At 37.4% G+C, this 22,305-nt stretch overlaps 2 protein-coding genes and 1 pseudogene across 4 annotated transcripts in view; 2 read left to right on the top strand and 1 right to left on the bottom strand.

Annotated features, from left to right (window-relative positions):
• Positions 1 to 610: 610 nt before the first annotated feature.
• The window catches only part of LOC149053684 (uncharacterized), a 47,085-nt gene continuing 25,390 nt past the window's right edge, over positions 611 to 22,305 (bottom strand). The window contains exons 3-4 of the mRNA XM_089210406.1: positions 1,801 to 2,075; positions 611 to 1,015 (exon numbers count right to left, since the gene is read on the bottom strand). Of these exons, the coding sequence (XP_089066532.1) occupies positions 970 to 1,015; positions 1,801 to 2,075 (321 nt within the window). The 3' untranslated portion in view covers positions 611 to 969. The remainder of the gene's footprint in view (positions 1,016 to 1,800; positions 2,076 to 22,305) is intronic.
• On the top strand, positions 3,589 to 9,525 carry LOC149053691 (translation initiation factor eIF2B subunit delta-like; annotated as a pseudogene). Its single transcript, XR_016186506.1, has 11 exons — positions 3,589 to 3,739; positions 4,039 to 4,127; positions 4,256 to 4,346; positions 5,100 to 5,223; positions 5,405 to 5,481; positions 5,644 to 5,746; positions 6,464 to 6,594; positions 7,126 to 7,215; positions 7,460 to 7,547; positions 7,937 to 8,117; positions 8,400 to 9,525. The product of XR_016186506.1 is annotated as a translation initiation factor eIF2B subunit delta-like (transcript).
• On the top strand, positions 8,400 to 21,277 carry LOC149053690 (rho GTPase-activating protein 18-like). 2 transcript variants are annotated; one of them, XM_089210130.1, is made up of 18 exons: positions 8,400 to 9,692; positions 10,277 to 10,446; positions 10,874 to 10,939; positions 11,767 to 12,249; positions 12,838 to 13,085; positions 13,282 to 13,341; positions 13,987 to 14,152; positions 16,792 to 16,883; positions 17,001 to 17,025; positions 17,351 to 17,403; positions 17,505 to 17,605; positions 17,891 to 17,949; positions 18,440 to 18,522; positions 18,770 to 18,970; positions 19,396 to 19,473; positions 19,636 to 19,737; positions 19,990 to 20,254; positions 20,605 to 21,277. In XM_089210130.1, exons 2-18 carry the CDS (start codon positions 10,296 to 10,298, stop codon positions 20,706 to 20,708), a joined length of 2,337 nt encoding a protein of 778 aa, XP_089066256.1. In that variant the 5' UTR covers positions 8,400 to 9,692; positions 10,277 to 10,295; the 3' UTR covers positions 20,709 to 21,277. The 2 variants fall into 2 exon arrangements, with proteins under 2 accessions (XP_089066256.1, XP_089066263.1); XM_089210137.1 differs by lacking the exon at positions 8,400 to 9,692 and having other exon boundaries at positions 10,278 to 10,446; positions 10,690 to 10,939.

Genomic DNA, 22,305 nt, shown 5'->3' with positions numbered 1-22,305 from the left:
AAATCCGATACAGTGGCTTGAAAAACACATGCTCAATTTTAACAGGTTCTTAATACACAAAGGAGGTAGGCTGCAAACGACAGACGGTAAACGGTAAACGGCAAACGGCAAACGGCAAACGGCAAACGGCAAACGACAAACGGCAAAGTTGAAACCGCGATTTCTGGTCGGCGGTCATGTTCTCTCAATATCTACTTTCTCCTCGGTGCTTCACCCCTGAATCAAACAGTTGGGCAACGAGAATAACGGAAATGATCCCAAACGAAAGAGACTCTTTACTGTAAAACAAATTACCTTTGTTCTTACCATAGGAAATGTAAAGGGAACAGTATCAAGAATATGTATACCGGTACTGATGATGAAGGTGTAAAGCATATTATATTCCCAAGATTCTACACGAGTAGTAATTGAGAGAGAAAGAGAAAGATCCGAAACGATGGAGGCGGATTGGGAAGGAGGGTGGGGCGTTAAAGACGAAAGTTGATGACGACATTTCCACATCCGTGGTAGTTACTCGTTGATTACAATTTAGGCTTTCTTCAAGCTACGAAGTACATTTTGATCTTCAGACATCTTGCAAAAATCTCGGCCACGAAATGACATAAAGTACTTTGATTAATCAATCAATGTATTTAACGTGGCCGGTATGCTTAGCTAAAAAACTAGTTTACAGGTACGCCACGAAAAAAAAAAGAAACATTAAAAATGGAAAAAAATTAAAGCCTTTTGAAGGCGTATAAATTTAAGATAAGTTAAGATTAAAAACTAACTTATATTAAAATATAAAAATTCAAATACTACTTATACTATACTACTAATACTACGAGCTACGAGGTACATTTTGATCTTCAGATATCTAGAAAAAAACTCGGCCACGAAATTACGATGAATTACATCAGGTCGCCCTCTGTACAGCAGTGTATGGAGATGATACCATCTAAGCTGCCTCTTGATCTGAACTCGAGACTATCAAAGGGACACCATCCAATGCCACTTGACGATGGGCGACGCTTGCCTGATTATTAGATGTAATGAACAATATTTTACGTTAGGTGATAGTCATGATTCATCGCGTAGGGACGGGGTGGGGGGGGGGGGAGGGACGGGTTACATGGTTTTGAGGGGGAATTGAGGGAGGCTCAGTCGTCCCTAACAGAGTATAAGGGGGGGACTGTAGAAAATTGACCGCGAACAAGGGAAGAATCATAAAAATACCTAATACCTTTGAGGGGAATGAGGTTAATTTATTGTAAAACCAACAAAACCTTCCGATCCCTCAAGTTCACTTGGTGACAAACAACCTCATTATTCATCGCTGGGGGTGGTCTGAGGTTTTCCAGAGAGTCACATGGTTTCCAGGGGGAATGGAGGGGGAACAGTCATCGTTGACAAAATATAAAGGGGAGACTGTAGATAACTGACCGCGAATAAGTGGAAGAGGTCAATTAAAAATACTCCAGAGCCCAAAGAGGGTGAGGTAGGTTTTATTGTAGATCAAACAAAACTCTCCAGTCCTCAAAATCCTCTTAGGTGACAAACATTCTCTCAAAGTCATGCAATTCTGAATTGAAAAATTTCACGTTTGCCAAATAAAGAAATTACTACTACTTGAATGATCTTTTGATAGATGGCATTGTCTACATCACGAGTACATAATGTTCCCTTTATTACTCCTTTTAAAACAGATGCTGACAAAGAACAGGATGCATTACTGTTTGGGATGTAGTACTTTCGGATCATAAGTTCTTTTATCATTGTCATATCTAATTTATTGACTGCATATACAGTAACTTCACAAACCTGGGTGTCCTGAGGCTCCTTAGCCATGGCTTTGGCGGTTGGACACTAGCCATGGCAAGTATAATTTCGAGGATGGAACACATGATAATCAAGACATGTACAGCTATCATGGTTTTTTCCTCTTTCCGGAACCTGATTTTTGCACCTTTGTCAGCAAACCATGGAGATTCCCGGTATTTTATGAATAATATGCTATTGAGTGCCATCGCATAGGTAAATGTTGTTAGAACTGATACAGCAGCACATGCAACGCTCACTGACCTCAGGCCGCTCATCTGCAATAATCAATGGCATGGGAAGCTAAGTTTTCATGGCGTAAAATCACAAGTGTTTTAAACCTTGAGATTTTAGAGGCACAAAGTTCTTGGTCAAACACCATAATATTCTTTAAAGGCACGCTCGGTGGGAAAATGGTCAAGAACAAGCAAAGAATGATAAACAAACAAACAAAAACAAAAAAGATCAGTCAAACACACATCTCTGCGTCACTGACTTTTAAGAGTATTATGTTATTTTAATTCTCACCAAAGCAGAGGAGGGTCTGGACCTGTTCATGGTTAAAACCAATCCCATGATGCTAATGGGTATGACCTAAAAAAACAGTTAGAAGAACATTCAACTGCTCAATCAATAGTCATAAAATGTAAACGATTACTACCAGTGCTGATTTCAACTGGGTTACTTTTTGAGAAGGTACTTATTTTTATTTTCCAGCTCTTAAGTCCCTGAAAGACATCAATTAATCGACAAGAGCACAGAAATGATAAAGCGCATTTCGACTGAACATCATAACAATTTTAAATTAGTAATAAATGTTAAAGTGGAAGGAGAAATTTGAAGTAGAATTAGGAAGAGAGACAAATGAAGCAGTAGATTCATTGTAAAGTTATTCACATCTTCAATTTCTTGTGGAAGAAAAGCAATCTCTGTAAAATGTTGGCTTTCTGGCTTTATTTGATTGACAGATGTCACATGCACTGATTGTAGACAATAAAATAATATTTAAATAATATAGAAAAATTTAAAAACTTGAATAAAAACTATATTTAACTAAATATCAGTTATGATATGCTACATTGAAATAGTATGTCTTCAAGAGAGATTTAAATTTAATTAAGTTATGTGCATTTCTTATTGAATTAGGAAGACCATTCCAGAGTTTAGGAGCTGCACTGGCAAAAGCCCTATCACCTAAAAGTTTTCTTCGTTCCAGTGGTTAATGATCGTAATTTTCGTAACTACCGTCGAGGGGGACAGGATATTGGCTGGGTATGCCAACAAATCGTAAGCAAAGGTGCAATATACAATTGATCTTAACGGTGTGTTGGGCATGTGTACCTTAGGTAATTAGCCGTAGATCCCGGGTGGCTCTTTGTGCCTAGGTTTGATCTTGTTGTAGATAGTTTAAGATAGATTTCCATTTCGTTTCAAGCTGAGAAGCTCGTCAGTGAGGAGGGTGGCAAAGTGTTTTTGCGTGACACGTGATGGCCCCAAAATTTGCAGGGTGACGCGTGGTTGAACCCAAATTATCTACGTGACGCAGGACCGGACATTACAACATAATGCGTGATTTGCTAGTTTACAAGCGCGTGACACGTGATTTACGAGACTCACTCATTGGATTTCCGTGATAAGTGAACGCTCTCTGACATAGAAGGTTACCAATCATTTTAAGTAAATAGAGTCTTAACAAGAATTAATAAACCGTGGCAACCGTAAGTTGATATAGTTAACATTTGCACCAGGACAATGACCTTCAGTATTATTTTTGTCGACCGCCAGGTCGTGATGGTGCGTCACATCGTATCCAGAAAGACTAGAAAGTATCCAAATCTATCGAATGAAGGATCCGAAAGATCGTCGACACAAACGACCCAAACGGCTGAACGGATAAAACTCGTCAGACTTTTGGTGTCAGTTTATGCCGTCCGAGGGGATGGTAAGGCAAGCAATGAGCCAGTACACAAGGAAAAGTTTTGTGTACCAGTTAGCGGTATACAAAATTTTTCCAAGGTCGCCATAAGACCAAAACGAATTCAAAAGCCACGTTATATCCTTTACTGACATAAAGAGAGTGCCGCACAGAAGGGAATTGGGCAAAGCTTTGACTTAAAGCGGGTTGCCCTTGTATCAAATAATAGTAAAGAACACCTTTGATCAGTAAGTTTGGTTTCAACAATTTGTCTTTGTTTCTTCACCTCTTAATATATTAATTTTCTTTTATTTATGTATGATTAGGAACTAATCGTATGAAAGTGGCTCATGACCTTCAAGCTGATGATGAGAAGGTCCAAAAGAAAGTGGCCAAGAAACTAGCAAGACAGCAGGTCAGAGCGGCAATTATACTGCCTAACCTATTGAAAAACTTCACTATGTTAATAATTTCTGTTTCAGTGATGTACATGTAACTCAAGCATGTATGTTGACTTCATATTTCCTTTTTTTTTAATGCCAGGTTCCCCAGCGAACAACACCTCAAAAGAAAGTTGGTTTATTTTCCATCTGCATCAATATGAAAAGGATGTGTCCTTAACGCAAGAAATAAGGTTTGTGATTTGTACAAAAAGGTGGATCACTAGATTATAAGCACAGTAGTCTTAGATACCAGCCAAAAGGCCCACGCTGTCAGAGTTTATCATGTTTATATGCTGTCAGAGTTTTTCAAGTTTATTAACTTGAAACAACAAGGAATATTTCTACAAACCGTCTCTTTCTGTAAATCAGGGATGCCTACCCCTAACAGATTAACCCTGGAATATTTTAAGGTTTTCTTCTCCCTACCCACTGTCCAATTTGTTTGGTTTTTTTTATATCTGTTGGTGCAGATAGGCACTGTGAGTGAAGTGTTTGTGCCATGATCTTGGCAAGGACCTGGGGCCAAATCTTTCCACCAGAAAACTGTATCCAAACAAATTTAGTTGTCTAAACTTAGTTGATAATGTGAATTAACCACCAAAGAAAGATTTAACCTTTGACATTTCAAGCTTTATTCCTTCATTGTTGCTCTGACAAAGGGCTAATGCTTCTCAAAATGTCAGCTTTATTCATATTTAATCATGATCTAATTCATATTTATTTATCAACTCAGTTAATAAAACCAAATTGTATTGAAACACCCTCTTTCTCCTTGCTCAAGATGCAACACCAGAGTTTCTCCAGAAATTTACCCCCTTTATTCATTGGTTGCATGTGCAAACAGCTGGCCACTGCCAACCCCATTCAGGACACTACTACTTTGCACTGTGAGGTTTTAAACACAACTATCTTTTTTTTTTTAAATTTTCATTCTGCATATAAAGTTTTGGGGGATCAGGGAGTACCCCCATTCACCCAGCTGTCATCAAACTTGGTGTGCAGTACGCTAAAGGAATAATTTGTGGATCGAATGCAAGATGTGTGGCTTTACTTCTGGCTTTCAAAAAGGTACTTTGACAACATGAACTGATAACTTGAGTGTTATTGATGTAACTGATGTGTGCATTTACAATGTACAGTGTATACATGTGACTGGTTATGCTGTAAACTCTTTTTTCTCAGCTGACAGCATATGTAAGAGATATTATCAAATCATTGAATTAATTTTTTGTCACTTTATTTTCAACAGCTCATTGCTGACTATGTTACTCCCCCTCAAAAAGAACTCTGCAGGGACCTGGATGCAAAAATTAAACCAAATATAAGGTAATTATTACTATTTTTTTCATACACAATTTTCACTTTTTTGATTGACATATGTTTTATGTTAGGCCTGGAAGAAAGACCATTACATTATGGCTTGTGTATCGTGCAGCATTTTTAATTATCAACAATCTTTTTTTAATTTTATATTTTGTTTCTTTTTAGTTTCTTGACACAGTGCCGGCCTCTGTCAGTCAGCATGGGTAATGCCATCAAATATCTGAAGCTACAGATCACTCACACTCCACCAAACATGGCAGAAGATCAGGTAAATTTGTAGGAGACTTTGTGAGAGATATGTGGCCAGTTCTGGCTAACATGCAGGACACTAAGTTGAGAGGTCAGGGTTTGAGAACTGACTGCATCATTGTATTGTGTTCTTGGGTAAAGCTCTTCACTCTTTAAAATGCCCCTCTGCACCCAGGAGATCTGTAAGGGAAATTCACTGGGGTGTTAGGTTGTTAACTGTAGTGGGAAATGGGGATAAGCTCAGGCAGAGAGGGGCCACTTGTTCAGTCTTAGGGCTCACCCCTCCTGGGGTGAATCAACTTTAAGAGGCTGGATAACTCTCTTTCTGTCTGTTTGTCTGCCTGTGTGTTTGTCTGCCTGTCTGTTTGTCTGCCTGTGTGTTTGTCTGCCTGTGTGTTTGTCTGCCTGTCTGTTTGTCTGCCTGTCTGTTTGTCTGTTGGTCTGTGATCATGACAATTCAGGTGTCAGAGAAGGAATGGGCAAGATTACATGTATATCACACTGTGTGTTTGGGTTAGACTCCTGTATTCTATGCTCTCTCTCTCTCTAGACAATTTAACCCTCTTGCAGCATGAAAAATTAAATTCTTGATTTCTTCCTTTTTACTGAAACAAACTTGTCATACATGTATATAATTTACTAACATTGCTGAAAGGTTACACACACAAAACCTGTTGGATAAAACTCACTTCAGATTATATCACATTTGAAATCATCCTGTTTTTTTCTGGTATAGGCTAAGAGGAATCTTATTCAGAGTATTGATAAGTTTATCCAAGAAAGAATTATTTTGGCTGGTGTAGCCATCTCTGAGTCATATGCAAGAACCAAGATCAATGATGGTGATGTGATACTCACATATGCTTGGTATGGCTGAATTTTTCTATAGCTGACTTGAGTTACCAGGCTCTCTAAGAGCATCTGTAAATTTTTCATCCACTTGAAAAAGCTGTAAGGAGTGTTTGTACTCCCAGAATCAGTCATCTTAATTTCTTCACACTGATAGCCATATTTTTGCTATAATAATAACTCAACTTCACAGAATTTAGTGCCAGATCTTATCATAACCCCAGCGGATATTATTTTTGATAAGTGTCACCTGTCTGTTTGATAATCGTGATGCATTGGTACTATAAGGAAAATTACTCACTTGTCACTCTTGAAAGAAGAAGGCTGAAGGGGTCAAAATTGGCGATCCGGTTACGGTTCTTCGGTCAGAAACCAACATTATATTGGTTTGCAAAAATTTTTTCCTTCCTATAAACCTCAAAAGATTTCTCATCACGCTCACTGCAGAATGTCTACGAGGGGATTCTTCCCTGTATAGTCTATTTCCTAAGCAAAGATAATGAAGAGAACTTTAATGAGGAGAAATTTCTCTTGAAATTTGTTTTTTAGTTCCTCGTTGGTGTTGAAGATTTTAAAAGATGCGCATAATGCTGGGAAAAAATTCCGAGTGGTGGTTGTTGATTCGAGACCAAAGTTTGAAGATGAGGTTTGCTCACAGCAGTGGCTTGAACTTTTTTGAGAATTGACTAAGACTCACTGCTCAATTTATGCAGAATGAACTTTTACATGTACTTGTAACTCACTTAAACGTGACGAGAAGCCCGAGAATCGGAGCCAGGTCACTGCGGTGGGAGACGAGTGCTTATTATTGGGCCCTCCCTGATTGCACATGCGTCATTAAGTCTCAACACCTTTTCATACTGTCACTTGTTTCTCTCTTGTTAGGACGAGAATGTCTAAGGAGGTTGGTGAAAGAAGGAATCAGATGCTCCTACGTGTTGATCAGTGCTATCTCGTACGTTATCAAAGAGGTTAGTATTTTTTGGAAATAGTTTAACTACCCTTGGGATGCACTACAAACTGAGCTTCTAAACTCTTCGTAAGAGCAACATGCAGGCCTTACATGTGTATTAGGTTCATACATATGATATGCGGTATTGTATGTGACTTGGGTGTCTTACGTATTGTTAGGATCAGCAATTTCTAAAGCGCTAACTGGTGAAATTGCATGAAAGATGATGCGGGAACTTAACGTCCTGGTCGAAATATTGTATTTATTGGTCTAAGCACCCTATTATGATCTAATTGTCGCTTTGTTCTTATCGTGCATTTTAAATGTACAAGATCGAAATGTCAGTCGTTAGATGGTTGGGTGATTAGCTATTTGAACTCTCTGTTTTTTTCTATTCGATTTCTGAAGGTATCAAAAGTCTTTCTTGGTGCTCATGCCCTGCTCGCCAATGGCTATGTCAAGTCACGTGTTGGCTCTTCCATGGTGGCGATGATGGCCCAGGCCTCCAACGTCCCAGTGCTGGTATGCTGTGAGACGTACAAGTTCTGTGATAGAGTTCAAACAGATTCTTTTGTTTCCAACGAACTTAGTAAGTAAATGAAAGTTTCTTAGAAAGGTGAACTTCAAGTCTTAGATAGACACGTCTTTTTTTTTTTTTCACCCTTAAACCTCTATGAGTGGATTTTATTTCTCTTCACTCCTGCAGGAGTTTAAATACCTTTTTATAACTGCGGCTGCCGATGGTACAAGAGGCGGCTGTGGCCAGGAAAAGGGGCTGGGAGGCGAAAACCAAACACGAGGACCTGCTTGCAAGTGACAGTGGCCAGAGACAAAGGCCAATCCAGGCTAATAATCTTCTGGTTTTTTTTAGGTGACCCGGATGATTTAGTTCCTCTAGACAGAGAAAGTCCGGATGTACTATCTGATTGGCGAGACGTCAACTCACTTCACCTTCTAAACTTAGTCTACGACGTCACTCCTCCTCACTTTGTTTCCATGGTGATCACGGAAGTAGGAAAGATTCCATGCACGTCTGTGCCAGTCGTTCTTAGAGTCCAGAGTCCAGAGCAGTAGTAGGACTCTTTGGTGTCATTAAACTGAGGCAGGTTACGTACTTGATCTTGTTACCGAGAGTTGTCGAGGACACGGATTTTGTTGGAAAAGTTAACAAGCAACGGAACACGTGACGTGATGGCAATTGGAGGGGTTATGCTGTGTTATAATTAGTTGACTTAAATCGGGACTCTTCGGCTCTTGTGGTCTTTTATGAATTGTAAATGGCTTGGCTTTGTTTATGTCTCAAAGGTGATATTAAAAAGTTGCACTTTTAGAGGCGCAGGCCGTTTATTGTCCAGGTTTTGTAAATGAAAATGAAATGTTCTTAATCCACCTTTTTTCTTCGGCATGTAAAACTGAAGCTAACGGAAGTTGATAATTAAACGTTTGTTTTTAAAAAGGACATTTTAAGATAAGTTAACATTTCAGCGTGGCACTTTCTTAGTTCTATTTGCAATTACTTCCCCGATCTTTACATTTCTCATGTCAGTGTTGTCACTTGGCCTATTTTTGGATTGTTCATGTTACCTTCATTTAATTTATTTAATATCAGTTCAAACTTTATAAACATTATTCAGTGCCGCTGGTAACTCATTATTTTGACTTCATTGCTGTCGTAGTTACGATCGCGTCCGGATCAACAAGTTTACAAATCCAATATTACTTCCTATGTCTTTAAATATAAACATTTATATTGTTATCATTTAAATGGTTAAATGACTCGATATACCGTAACAAACTTGTAATTACTTACATGTACTTGAGGTGCAGTGATCCTTGTAGAATGATTGCTTTACGAATATTTACAGCATGGTTATATCTACCTGGTAATGGAAAAAAAACCGCTAAAGCAAAGCAAACATTAATACAAGTAACACTTAGTTATGTTTAAGTGAACCAAAATGCAAACTTGATATAAAGCAGAGTTTAGAATGGATTTAGAATCACTCTCAATATTTGAGATTTAAAGGGGAACAAATAAGGTGTATCACCTTTGTATTGAGTGGCTTGTTAAAGATAATTTATCTGAACAGGACTCTGAATGCATACTGCATGTTACAAATTTGCACCTTGTCACAAGGGACAAAGCACATCTTACTGATTACAGGTAATACACACACACACACACACACACACTAATTGATTGTTAAAAGTATAATGCAATTAGTGAGCAAAATATTTTTTTGTATTATGTGGGATTCATTACTTTGGCCTCTAGTTTTCTAAAAGTACTCTATGGCATTACCTGGGAATCCAGTTAATGGCATGGGGTACCTTCTGAAAGGAAAACAAAAACAAACCTTTAAAGTGCCTTCTATGGGACAAACAAAAATATCTACTTTGCTCAAAAATTTAAGCCTGAAGGACACAAATGAATCAAAGTTTGGACTGTTTAGTGCGGTTATCTTGTTGCTATAATTTTGGCTGTCATTTTGCATTGTTGCACAATAGAATTATTCGACCTATTTTGTGCATTGTGTTGTCCTGATATGGTATAAGGTGTAATGGTGGAAAATTAATGCTCACTGCTACAGCACAGGTTCACACTATAGCCTCCAGTCACTAAGTTTATTACATGGTGCAATTTTTTTTGCAAAATCACAATCATTTCTTTTAGCCACAAGAAATTGACAGTGTGAGCCTGACCTTTCTTAACCAGCTTTAATGATAACTGAAACACTGTTTTTTCAGTTCATAGTCTTGAGAAGACATGGCATTGTGCATGAAAGGACGAAGTGGTTATCCACCAGACCAACAGGAATATGACATATTTTGGACAGAATATAGGGCCATTGAGGAGAGTCGGATTCCAGTAGCTGACGAGGATCATGATGATGAACACACTAAAGAACCTCAAGGAGGTACAAACTCAAGTCAATATTTTATTCATGTGACTGGCAAGGAGTAATAAATAGACATGTTGTGTTACACACAGTTTGCTTCAAAGGTCCTATACACTGCCTCAAGTTAGACAATTTTGGGCAGGTATAGCATATGCAAGTTATTCATTAAAGTTCACTGTTTTTACATTATCTCTATGATAATTAAAATTTGTTATGCTTAGCTATGATTAATGCTATTTGTCCCTCTTTGTGTCTGTTTAGGGATTGAAAATGCTATACAACAATGAAATCTGGTCAGCAGTCTGCAAACTTTTGGGGAAATGCTCACAACTGTAAAATCTGTTACTAACTAAACTTTCATTGTAGACTAAGACATCCATTTTACTACTTAAAGTTTCTCTCACATCACTAATCCTTAAGAATATGTGTCTTCTTCAATCTACAGAATGTGAACAGGAACTACAGTGGCTCAAAGAAGCTGGATTTGATACCATTGTAAAGAAATATAGAGGTATATATTAACCAACTTCAGTGTAGTATTTGCTGAAAAATCAGTGCAGAATATTACTGTTGTTATTACATTATACTGTATATTCTATAGACTCTCTATTATGGTGTCTGGTCTTGGTGATGGACAAAATGCTGATCCCCAGTCCATGGATTACCCTAATGGACTACCCAGAAGGACTACCCCAGCAGTGCTTGTAATTAAAAAAAAAAAACCAAGTTGTCCCTATTTCAAATGCAAGACAACCTAACCCCTGGCTCTGGTCCTCATGATGATGGCTTGGTTGCCTATAAAATATTGTATAATTTGTTTAATAGTTATAGCAGGCCCCCTAAGATAAAAAGAAAATGTACAATGACTTACTTAGAGTAAGTCCTTTAAAAAACAGTAGTCTATTATATTATTACTAAATAATAGCTGGGTTTACAAACCTATAATTAAGTATCAACAATTTTAATGGAAGCTGGCTTGCTTCTCTCTGACAGCCATAGTATTTATTGGAATTTTCCTCCCTATAAATGTATATTTGATGATATTTGACAACTTTGAAAGTACTTTCCCCAATGCTTCAGAAAAGAAATGACTACCTGCTTGCAATCCTATTTTGGGGAGGCCTGGGTTTGAAGGTTTGGTGGTTTTCAGCATTGGTCAATGAACAAAAACACCAGATTTAAATCTTTTATATACCAGTCCAGAATTCTGTTGTGCCATAAGTATCATTCAGCTTCTTAAGTACATTTCATATCATTTATTTCAATTGGTGATTCCACATTCCTAAACTATAAGGAAATTGGAGTAAAAGGTATGAATGATTGAATCTTTTTCAACAGATAGCAAAGAAATTGATCATAATGATGTAGATTTTGAGAAGATCACTGGTTCCCTTACAAGGAAACAAGCGGAAGCTGTCAGAAAAAGAATAGACACCTTAAACCAAAGTACCAAGAGAAAGTTAGGTGTGTGTGGGACCCAGCCAGCCAAACATTCCGACAGTAACTATCCAACAGATGTGAGAACAATTTTTCCAGTAAAAACTTGCGGGCAGCCCAGTAATGTAGAGCAGATACCCACCACATCAAGGCCATCACTGCTCAGAAAGTCTTACAGTGAAGGAATACATGTGCAGAAGCCACAATCATTTAAGAATGGAGCAAGGGACAATGAATTTGCACAAACCACATGTAGGCTTTCGCATTCAGCTGGCATGCTTTCATTTCCAACAGAGGGTAAAGAGTTAACAGGGCTTCATTTGCATCCAGGACATGCAGTGGTTCCTGAGAGAAGATCTAGCGATGAATCTCGCTATCGAAAAGGTAAACTCTTAATATGATTATCCCCCTAGTTTGGCAATACATACAGGATATCAAACAAGACTTGCCAAAGCATATGCCAGCCAAGTAAAATTACCATTTAATTTAAAGTCTGCTCAATTTCTGAGATAACACAATTAGGTTTATGATTTACCTAACTATTAGGTATGTGTAGTATCCCATGTTTCAAATTCTTGTTTGGTGTCAATTCTTTGCTTCTCTTCTACTCTGTTCTGAGCAAAATTTGCTGGGTTTGATCAGTTGTTCCCTAAATAACCCTGTTATGTCAACATTATTATTATTAATAAATAATCTGCATGTCACTCATTAGTTTTTTTCCTAAGCCAAGATACATTCTAGTCAGGCAGGTATAAAAATGGTCTTTGTTATATTTTTATAAATAATCTGCCTGTCGTTCTTTTGTTTTTCCCTAAGCCCTCACAGATTCCAGTTAGGCAGGTGTAAAAATGGAAAATGGTCTTTTATTATATCATTATAATAACCTGCTCAGCAGTTATTAGTTTGTCCTTAAGCCCTGACACATTCTAGTCAGGCAGGTATAAAATTAATGGTCTAATCTGTAAATTGCAGGATTCCAGCAAGTAAAGCATCCCCATGGGGGATCTGTATTTTATTTGACTGGAACAACAAAACAAGAGCTGTTCCACACTGCCGAAAAAACCAAAGAGTCATGCGTGGATGAGATAATTAACGCTGATCTTAAAGGTCTAAGTGTATCACCACCTGATTCCAGCCCAGACTGTTTTCATGAGGTTCCTGTTGACTGTCCTGAGGAGATTCCAGTCGATGTTCCTCTAGACAGGGTTCATGGAAAACCAGTAAGAGTTAAAATGACTAAGACCCTAACTTTGAACAGCATGGCCAAACAGCTTTTCTAGTTTCAATTAAAGGATAACAATATTGTACTGTCTGTTCTCCCTCTAAGGTTAAGGACCCCACCAAAGAAGTTTTAGTATAAGACTGACAAGCATCTTAATGATGTAAGAGAACATGTTTTTTTATTTGTTGGCACAGAATGGGAAAATAATCTGCAATGAGAAGCCTTTCAGGGAACCACAATTTCCACGATTACCAGTAAGCTTTTTTTATGTTTTTTACATACAAGGATACAAATAAATCTGGAATACAAAGTCTGCCAAGTGTAGCTGCAATGTCTTGAGAATAATTACCCTTTTTGAGCCAGATATATGCAAAAGCTATGTTGCTACTATTTTTATTATTACTATGTCAGACTATTTTTTAGCTATGTTTGCTAAATAGTGCCCATGTATTGCCTATGAAACAAAGAAAAAATTCTGAATCCCCACGTGGAATCAAACCACAGACCTTTGGATTCTGAGCTCCGATACTCTACCACTGAGTCACAGATACTCTATGGTGAACAAGGCCCATCGGAGCACACAATCCAAAGGTGTGAGGTTTATTTCTAAAATTACTGTGTTAAGCACTGAAAAATAAATTGAACCTATGCACATATTGTGTAGGAAATTTTCACATAGTTTTAAAAGAACATAAGGAATTTCAATAAGTAGTAAAGTAAATTTAATTTGGTTGTAGTTTTATGGTTTTTCATGGTTGAATGTATTTGAATACTAACTTGTTTATTTGTGAAGAGCCCTTGAACAACACAAATTGAAGCAATGGACTCAGAGCCAAATTCCTTTCAACCAAACAAACCAAACATACTTCTAATTTTTTCAATACAATTTCTGTACACAGAACTTTACACTCACAAAAGATGAACTGGGTGTGACAAGTGTAGGAGATATCTCCTTACAGGATATGGAAAAAGTGCGGTCCCTGTCACTCATAGAACTCACAGCACTGTTTGATTCCCACGGACTGGCCCTTCACAGACGGAAGCCAGTCAGGAGAAGAGTTAGAGGTATGGAATATTGTCCAGTGAAACAGAAAATTGGCTTGATTTGTTATGATTCCTTGTTATCAGTACACCTCTGCCAAAGAGACAGACAGGCGGACAAACAGCTAGAGTTGTCATGATTTACTACAATTCTACAGAAGGTAGATTCCTTTGCACTCCGTGTATTGCAACAATAGCTGCCATTTGGCATGCAAATATGTAGGAATATTTATTTGGGAACAGTTTTCTGACAGAAGAGCTGAAGGAAAACTGTGAGCTTTGAGGAACAGATAATGTTCAAGGACAAACATACAAGCATATTTTTGCACCATATGGAGGCTATTGCACTCGCTGCGCTGGACTGGAGTGACGTCCTCAATGAGGTGGACATAAACAAGGCGGTCGAGGTGCTTGAGGTAAAGATTCGTGCAGTGATGAATAAGTTTATGCCGCAAAAATCTGTACGCATGTCATCGCGTGACCCAGTTTGGATGTCCCCATTAGTCAAGTGTATGCTGAGGACTAAGTCCCATATATCTTTAAAGAATAAGGAACGCCTGTCTTTATTTAATAAGCGCATTTCTGAGCTGATAACCGAGAACAGAAGAAAACTGGCTGCCATTGGTAGCGGTGAGTGGTGGAAGGGCGTGGACGCCCTATCGCAGCGTCGCAGGTCATCGTTGATAAATTTGGACAAGAACTTTCTAGTTCGTCTGAACGACTACTTCGCCAACCTGTGCTATGATGACACTTACGTTAGACCTAGTGATATGGATATCCCGGACAGTGTAAAGCCCCCGAAAATATCTGAGCGGTGTGTCTGGAATACCTTAGTTCATGTAAAGAAAACCGCAACGGGACCAGACGACCTCCCGTACTGGATCTGGAAAGACTGTGCTGAGCTACTCACACCAATCGTCACTCACGTTTGGAATCTGTCGCTGTCTACTCATACATGGCCAGACTCCTGGAAAAGGGCAAATGTTAATCCTCTCCCCAAAGTGAACATGCCTATAGAGGACTCAGACTACCGTGGTATTAATGTTACTCCCGTTATTGCCCGGTTGTTTGAGAAGGTCGTGTATCGTACACAAGCACAGTCAGTCATTGAGAGCAACCTGAGCCACACCCAATTTGCATATAGACAGGCGGGTAGTTGCACAAATGCCTTGCTCGCTATCCAGCACCAGACATACAAGTATTTAGATAGTAGTGACTATAGCGCAGTGCGAATTTTTACCATGGACTTCAGTAAGGCTTTCGATTTTGTGAACCATGCTATTTTGTCTGCCAAACTGAAACAGCTACCTCTAAATCCGTACATTATCAATTGGTATCATAGTTTCCTCTATGCAAGACAACAACGTGTTGTTAGTTATAATTTTTTAGGACAGTGGAAACTTGTCAATAGAGGAACCACACAAGGTAGTGTAAGCGGACCGTATCTTTTTAATATATTTTTGAACGATTTGGAGATTTTTTTTTAATGGTTGCCCTGTGCTTTTTAAATATGCCGATGATTCCACTATTCTTTCGCCTATCACTAGGAATAGTGACCCGTCTGCCGACTTAGTAGGACAGTTCTTAACATGGTGTAAAGACAATAGAATGGTCTGCAACCCTTGCAAATGTAAAGAGCTGGTTGTTAGAAAGAAAAATCATAATGTACTCTACTCTCCAATTAATAATATTCCCCAATGTAATAGCTTCGTTTTACTAGGAGTAACTTTACAGAGTGATGGAAAATTTGATGAGCATGTAAGAACTAAGCTTGTCAAAGCAAACAAGTGTTTACACGTCCTACGAACATTGAGAAAGGAACATTACTCTCAGGCAGAGATTGATCATCTTTTTATATCGATTGTTTTGGCTAATTTTAGCTATGCACTTTCAGTCTATGGGGCATCTGAGTCCGATCTTACGGTTGTACAAAATTTTTTAGACCGATGTCATAAACGCGGTTTTATCTCATTTCCAGTTTTTATCAAGAACCTTTTAAACAAACAAGACAGTAACATTTTGAAGAAACTAAAATCAACGGATTGCCACCCCCTGAAAGATATCATTCCTGTCCAAAAGACATATCTACACAATCTCAGGAAAAAAGGCTGCGCGCGCCCGAAAATTAATACACAGCGCTTTATGAACACATTTGTAAATAGGTTGATATTTAAGCTCCATTTATTGTAATGATATACTTTTTGATTCATAATATGTATGTAGATTTCTGTAGTTTTTTCAATTCATTGTAACATAAGATATGTAGTTTTATCTTATGATGGAATAAAGACTTTATATATATATTGTGGTTAATATCTTTCAAATATTTTTAACATGTGGGGAAAAATGTTTAAGAACAGCTTACTGTTTACTGCGTACTCTGATATGAATTTATGAACATGAAAAAACATTGAACAACCACACAATGCTATCTTATGTTAGGTGAAATTTTAAGCAGATTTTTCCATATTGGATATATGTAAGGTTTGAAAATTGGGAATATCAGTAGGGGTATGTCCTTGGATATCCCCCAATTTGAGTTGGGAGACATGTAGTCATGCAATGTGTTTTAACCAATTGCATGCGAGCAAAATATTTGTTGGATTATAATCCTCCTCATTGTTGTTACTATTCATTATAATAATTCTAATTTGTTATCTCAGAATCAGGAATCTTTGGGGTGCCACTACAGAATCTACTTCAAGAGGACAAATTGAAGAATGAGAAAGTAGTAGTTCCTTCCTTTTTTACTGAGGTAAATTGATTACAGATCTCTTAGCTTTGTAAAGGTTAATATTCAGATCTAATTTCAAACTGCATTTGAAGCACTTTATTTCTGTTTTTCATGTGGCTGGTGTTAAATTTCTTTCAGCTCATTAGACAATTGGAGTCAAGAGGTATGTTGACCTGTCTGCATTTTGATACTCTTATTAACTCTCTGTTACTGTGTCATCTCCTCCTCGTTACTTTGGAATGGCCTCCACCAAAAGTGGTGGAAGAGTGTTTGCATTCCTTTTTTTGTGAACTAAATGTTAGGGCCATGTGCCTTGAGTTTCTTGTGGTGTAATTCAATTATTTTTTAGAGTTTTTATAGTATACTTAAGTCATATTGTCATGGTCAGTTAAAGGGCTATCACAACTTAACCTTGTTGTAATTGACATTTTTTCAGTTAAATTACTTTGCATTAGTAGATGAATCTCTATAATAATTATTTTTCACAGGGCTAAAGGAAGAGGGAATCTTGAGAGTTCCTGGAAATTCAGGAAGAGTTAAGGTATTAGTGACTTTTGTTCTGCTTCTTTTCTTTTTTTAAATTTGCTTTACAGTCATCAAAACCTGTGTCATATAGTTAAGTATGACTGGATCTTTTTACAGGCACTAAGGGAAGAAGTGGAGGAAAAGTTCAATGATGGGTACTTTACATGGGATGACAGAAGACCTCATGATTGTGCAGCTTTGCTTAAACAGTTCTTGAGGTTAGGGGTTTTTAGTGGTTGAAATGTTAGTGTTCTAGATTGCCCTGAGTTATGGAGATGTTCCCTTTCCATTCCAGAATTTAACAAAAATATTCTGAATGGTTACTTCTCAAAATTTCACTTTTAATGATCATGTATGACTACAATCCCATCAAATCTCTTGAACAAACCTGCCAAAAAAATTCCTGTTCATTAAGGTAAAGTAGGAATATTCACTAATAACCTTCAAAATTTTTCCGTGTCCGTTTTGTATTAAATTCAAAAGTTGTTATTGTATCCTAACAGGGAACTTCCTTTTCCTCTTTTAACTCAAGAATATCAACCAACATTTGCATCAGTAGAAAGTGAGTGGTGATTCATAATGTCACTTATAGGCTAAGTAAAAGCAATAATTTATTTATTGTCCATAGTGTGGGAAGTGGTTGCCCAATCTTCTGAGCAGGGAAGCTCATGTATAAAATGCTCAACAACAAAAAACAAAAATATAAGTTAAAAAATTAGGTAAAAATAAAGCACAAATTATATAAGATTGTATATAGATATGTGAGGGTCTTCATAGAGTTTCTGGATGTATCAAGACTATCAAAAGGATATATTAACAATGAAAATCATAAATCTAATTCACATCTATGGTGCAAGCCAAAAAGATTTTTTTGCCATCCTACGTGAAAGAATAGATTCGTCCCTTGACAAAAACTGGTCAAATATGATGCAATCAAGAGATATTAAAAGTTACTGAGCTCGGTTATAGGAAACAGAGAAACCTTTCATTTGTGGCTTGACAAATACAAAATGTATCTAATCTGGCTCACAATATTTTAAATTTTTTTTCAGGTATACCAGATAGAAAACAACAGCTTCAGGCATTGAATCTGCTGATTATGTTGTTGCCTGCAGTTCATCGGGACTGTCTAAAAGTAAGTTGTTGAGTTATGAGCATTTACAAAGAGGTTAAATTTTAAGGCAGAAAAAAAAAAAGACTACCAGTCATAGTGCCTGATGTAGAGAGAAAATTGTTAATGAAGCTCTTAGAAGTTTGTGTTCTCAGTGCAGTACATTATTGTAAACATGTTCTCGTGTTGCTTGAAGATGTTTGGTTTGCAGTCTCTTAAATACAGTATTTCAACAAGGTTTATAACCAGGAAAAGTAAATTTTTCTTATAGATCCTCGTTCACTTCCTAAGTGGAGTTGTTGCCCAAGAAAAACATAACAAAATGGGTTTAAACAGTGTGGCTATGATTGTGGCTCCAAATCTGTTCATTTGTTCAAACAAGTCTCAGCCATCTTTACAAGAAATCAAACAAGCTCAAGGCACTGTCAACATTGTCAGAATGTTGATAAAATATCAAGCAATTCTATGGACAGTAAGTTCTTTACTACTCAGTGAGTATGAATAGTGAGTTATGTTATCTAAAACCAATAGGGTGATTTGTTATAATCATGGTCATATTACTCTTGTGTTCAAAAAGCTGGTTTTACACATAAAAATGATTCATTGAGGATTAAGGTGAAGTAAATTGGTTGAGTATGACACTGTCCATATAGAAAAGAGTCAAACTTATCCTTAACAGTCTCCTCTGACACCAGGGGGAAGAGAGTTGACCTCCCAACAATGATATAGGGGTTCAGTAAGACTGATTACATGAACGTTTGGTGAGTTTTACTCTGATCTATGTATGTGGCATCACAAAGGAGAAGGTGAATAGATGGGTAGAAGCAATAAGGTTGGTATAGATTTACTTGGATAGTGTAGAACAATTTTTTTTGTACACGTTTCATTTCTGCTCAGATTCCTGGATTCATGGTGATGCAGGTTCGTTATCTCTACGAAGCTGAAGGGAACAAGAAAGCCAAAGATGCTAAGGCGGTGGGTGTCTTTACTTCAGTGTCTAAGAGACAGTTGGCTTGAAGTTAGGGGTTGTTAATTCGAGAAGAATTCATATGAAGAATATCAAATTTAACTGATTAAAGAACAGTCCCACAAAAAGTTCTACATGTCTTTTTGAGCATATATTGTTGTGATTGACAGGTCAAGAAGTTATTAGCTAAACGTGCACGAAGTGAGGGAATGGGTGGATCTCCTCAGAAGAAACACTCAACTGGAGGAGATTCTCCTCTTGTCTCTATGGATGTAAGTGTCATCAAATAATTACTACTGTAGACTGTCTTCATGCATGTAGCACATCAATTTAGAAGATTGCTACTTCTTCCAGAGATGATGAAGACTCAGAGCTGTGTACTAAAAGGGTCAGGGCAAAGAATTTACTGCAAGTAATTAATTTTTGTTTGTCTCGGATTCGTTTATCCTCAGATGGATCATCTTCAGTTGATTGATATGTTAATATTTAGTAACAACTAAAACAATCAATTTTGTTTGTCGTAGTCTGATCATGAAAACAACATAATAAGAGTGCAGGCACCAATGCTGAACAAAGTTCTCATGGCAATTCAGCTGACTGAGTTCATGCGTGCTGGTGACATTGTCTCCAAGTTCCGTCGGCGAGCATCTCCATCAGAAAGCCCAGATAAAAGCTCCAAATTTTTAGAATCATCATCCAGCAGTTCTTATCGCAATTGTGTCAACCCTCATAACAACAACAGATATGCGTCTGATAACTTTTTTCTCTTTGAGGCCGGCGGGAACATTGGTACTATGCAGTTTCTTAGCTTGTTTAATCATTATTCTACTTGTAAATAGTTTGCCAGTTACTAACTGAGACTAAGACAACTATTTTCAATTGATAACTGCATGCATGTCTGTTTTTTATGCCATGTGACAGTCTTCACATTCAGCAAAATTGTGTTGTTGTGTGTCTACTTGTACGCACGTCCGTTTTTTAAGTGGCTCAACAAACACCTTATATTTGACTTTTTAAGCCATATTTAGGGGTTTTAGCCATCCTTGTACACGCGTTAATCTGTTGTACACATAGATATGTGTGTAGATGTAAATATTTTGTTTATTTGTATTTATGAATGTTTCTAATTTGATTGACAGGTGAGCGCTGCCTTGATAATGATACTAATATGATGGCCTTACTGAAAGTCAACCCGCATGCAGAGTGGATTGTTAAACCTCGTGATTATTACCTTAACCTGTAGAAAAGCTAGCAAAAAGTTTTATTCTTTGTTAGATTTACTGAATTGTTGTATAGAAAGTGTCAAGCAAGTAATGTATAATCAAATTACCTTGCTGGATCATTTGCATTTATATTTTTATTAGTCTGAAATATTCTGCGGAAAATTCTAATATTTCTGCTGGTGGAAAGTTAATTATTAGAACTTGACAAAATTATTACATAAGTTGTCTAATCAATTGAATACACTAGTGTTACTAATTTATTCAAATGAGAGTGAGAGAGAAAACGTCATAACCAGTTTTAAAAAAAAATGATTGTTCCATTCTAAGGCATTATGCTTATTTATTTTAATGATTTATAATGAATTAACGGAAAGGAAAACAGTGATGTAATATACACTGTAGTTGAGTCTATCTTTTAACGTTCTAATAAGTTAATTATTTATAAGGAGAACAATCATCTGTTTTAAAAAGATGTTCTTGGTAATAGTCGGCTTGTTTGCTCTCATTTTTCAAGCAAAAGTTAACAAGTTTTGTACCGTTCACCAAAGTTAGAATCATTTTTGAAATATTAAAAATTTGTACTCTCCAAGTGAAGCAAATCAAGTACTTATATTTCTACTCCAAGTTTCTTACCCTCAGCAAAAAAAGGCTTGTTGATAATAAAATTGTGGTGGGAGGAGATGGGCATTGCGAATCACCGGGTTTCGCAGCAAAGAACTAATGTTATCTTTTGATGGAGATAACAAAATGATATATCTTTGAAATTAAAGTTAAGGACAAGCAGCACGTAGGATTAGCACAAATATGGAAAATATAGCCCTCCAGAATGTCCAGCGCCTCTACCTCCCTCTCTCTGATTGGTTTTTTGTTTTTGGTTTTCTCTGATCAGTTTAGCCTGATGGTGCCGTATACATGCACATCCGTGACCTTTTGGCTCTACAGAATGTAGACGGGCGTCACAAGACTGCAGATCAGCAGACCGCGGAATCTGTGGAACCAAAATTTTTTTGGAAAAGAAACGTAATAGGATAAAATAAAAGTTAAAAAGACCTTTTACACTTTCTGGAAATTCGTTTTTGGGTATAAAGAAGAATATTTTAAAAGAGAAATATGTTTTGACTGTCCTTGATGCCCAACTTAAACTGTGGCGGCATTCACAATATTACAGTAATACAAAGGTATGTAATGTCATAGGGACAAATAGGCAGTCACCTACCCTGACAGCAAAAAATTGAACAATAATTTGAAAGCTCCGCCGGTTTGGGTGCCTCGATATCCGAATAACGCCCCATCCGAAGGCTCTAAGCAAACCTTAAGGCTGGAATTTACTATACTTGACCCTGGAATAAGGAATACGAGCGTAAAAAAACATCATCGCCCGCGATGCTTGTAGAATTTCGGGGATATTGGGGCGTCCGGAGCGAATTTACGGCATTTTGCGTCCAGTGTATTCGTTTGGTTAGCGTTCATCACAGACGTATTGTGGAAAGGATTATGTAGAGAGCAAAGCAGATAAACTAAAACCGAGCTAAATTGCTCTAAATCGGCCCCAAAAAAACACAAGATGTAAAAGAACAACCACTCGAGCGGGGTAAATTTGTTCTTACTCAAATCTAG

Source organism: Pocillopora damicornis, chromosome 1, assembly GCF_964200805.1.
Source record: "Pocillopora damicornis chromosome 1, jaPocDami1.2, whole genome shotgun sequence".
In the NCBI taxonomy this organism is placed as follows: domain Eukaryota; kingdom Metazoa; phylum Cnidaria; class Anthozoa; order Scleractinia; family Pocilloporidae; genus Pocillopora; species Pocillopora damicornis.
The sequence above is the reverse complement of the archived record's forward strand: the minus strand, read 5'-3'. Positions and strand labels throughout refer to the sequence as shown.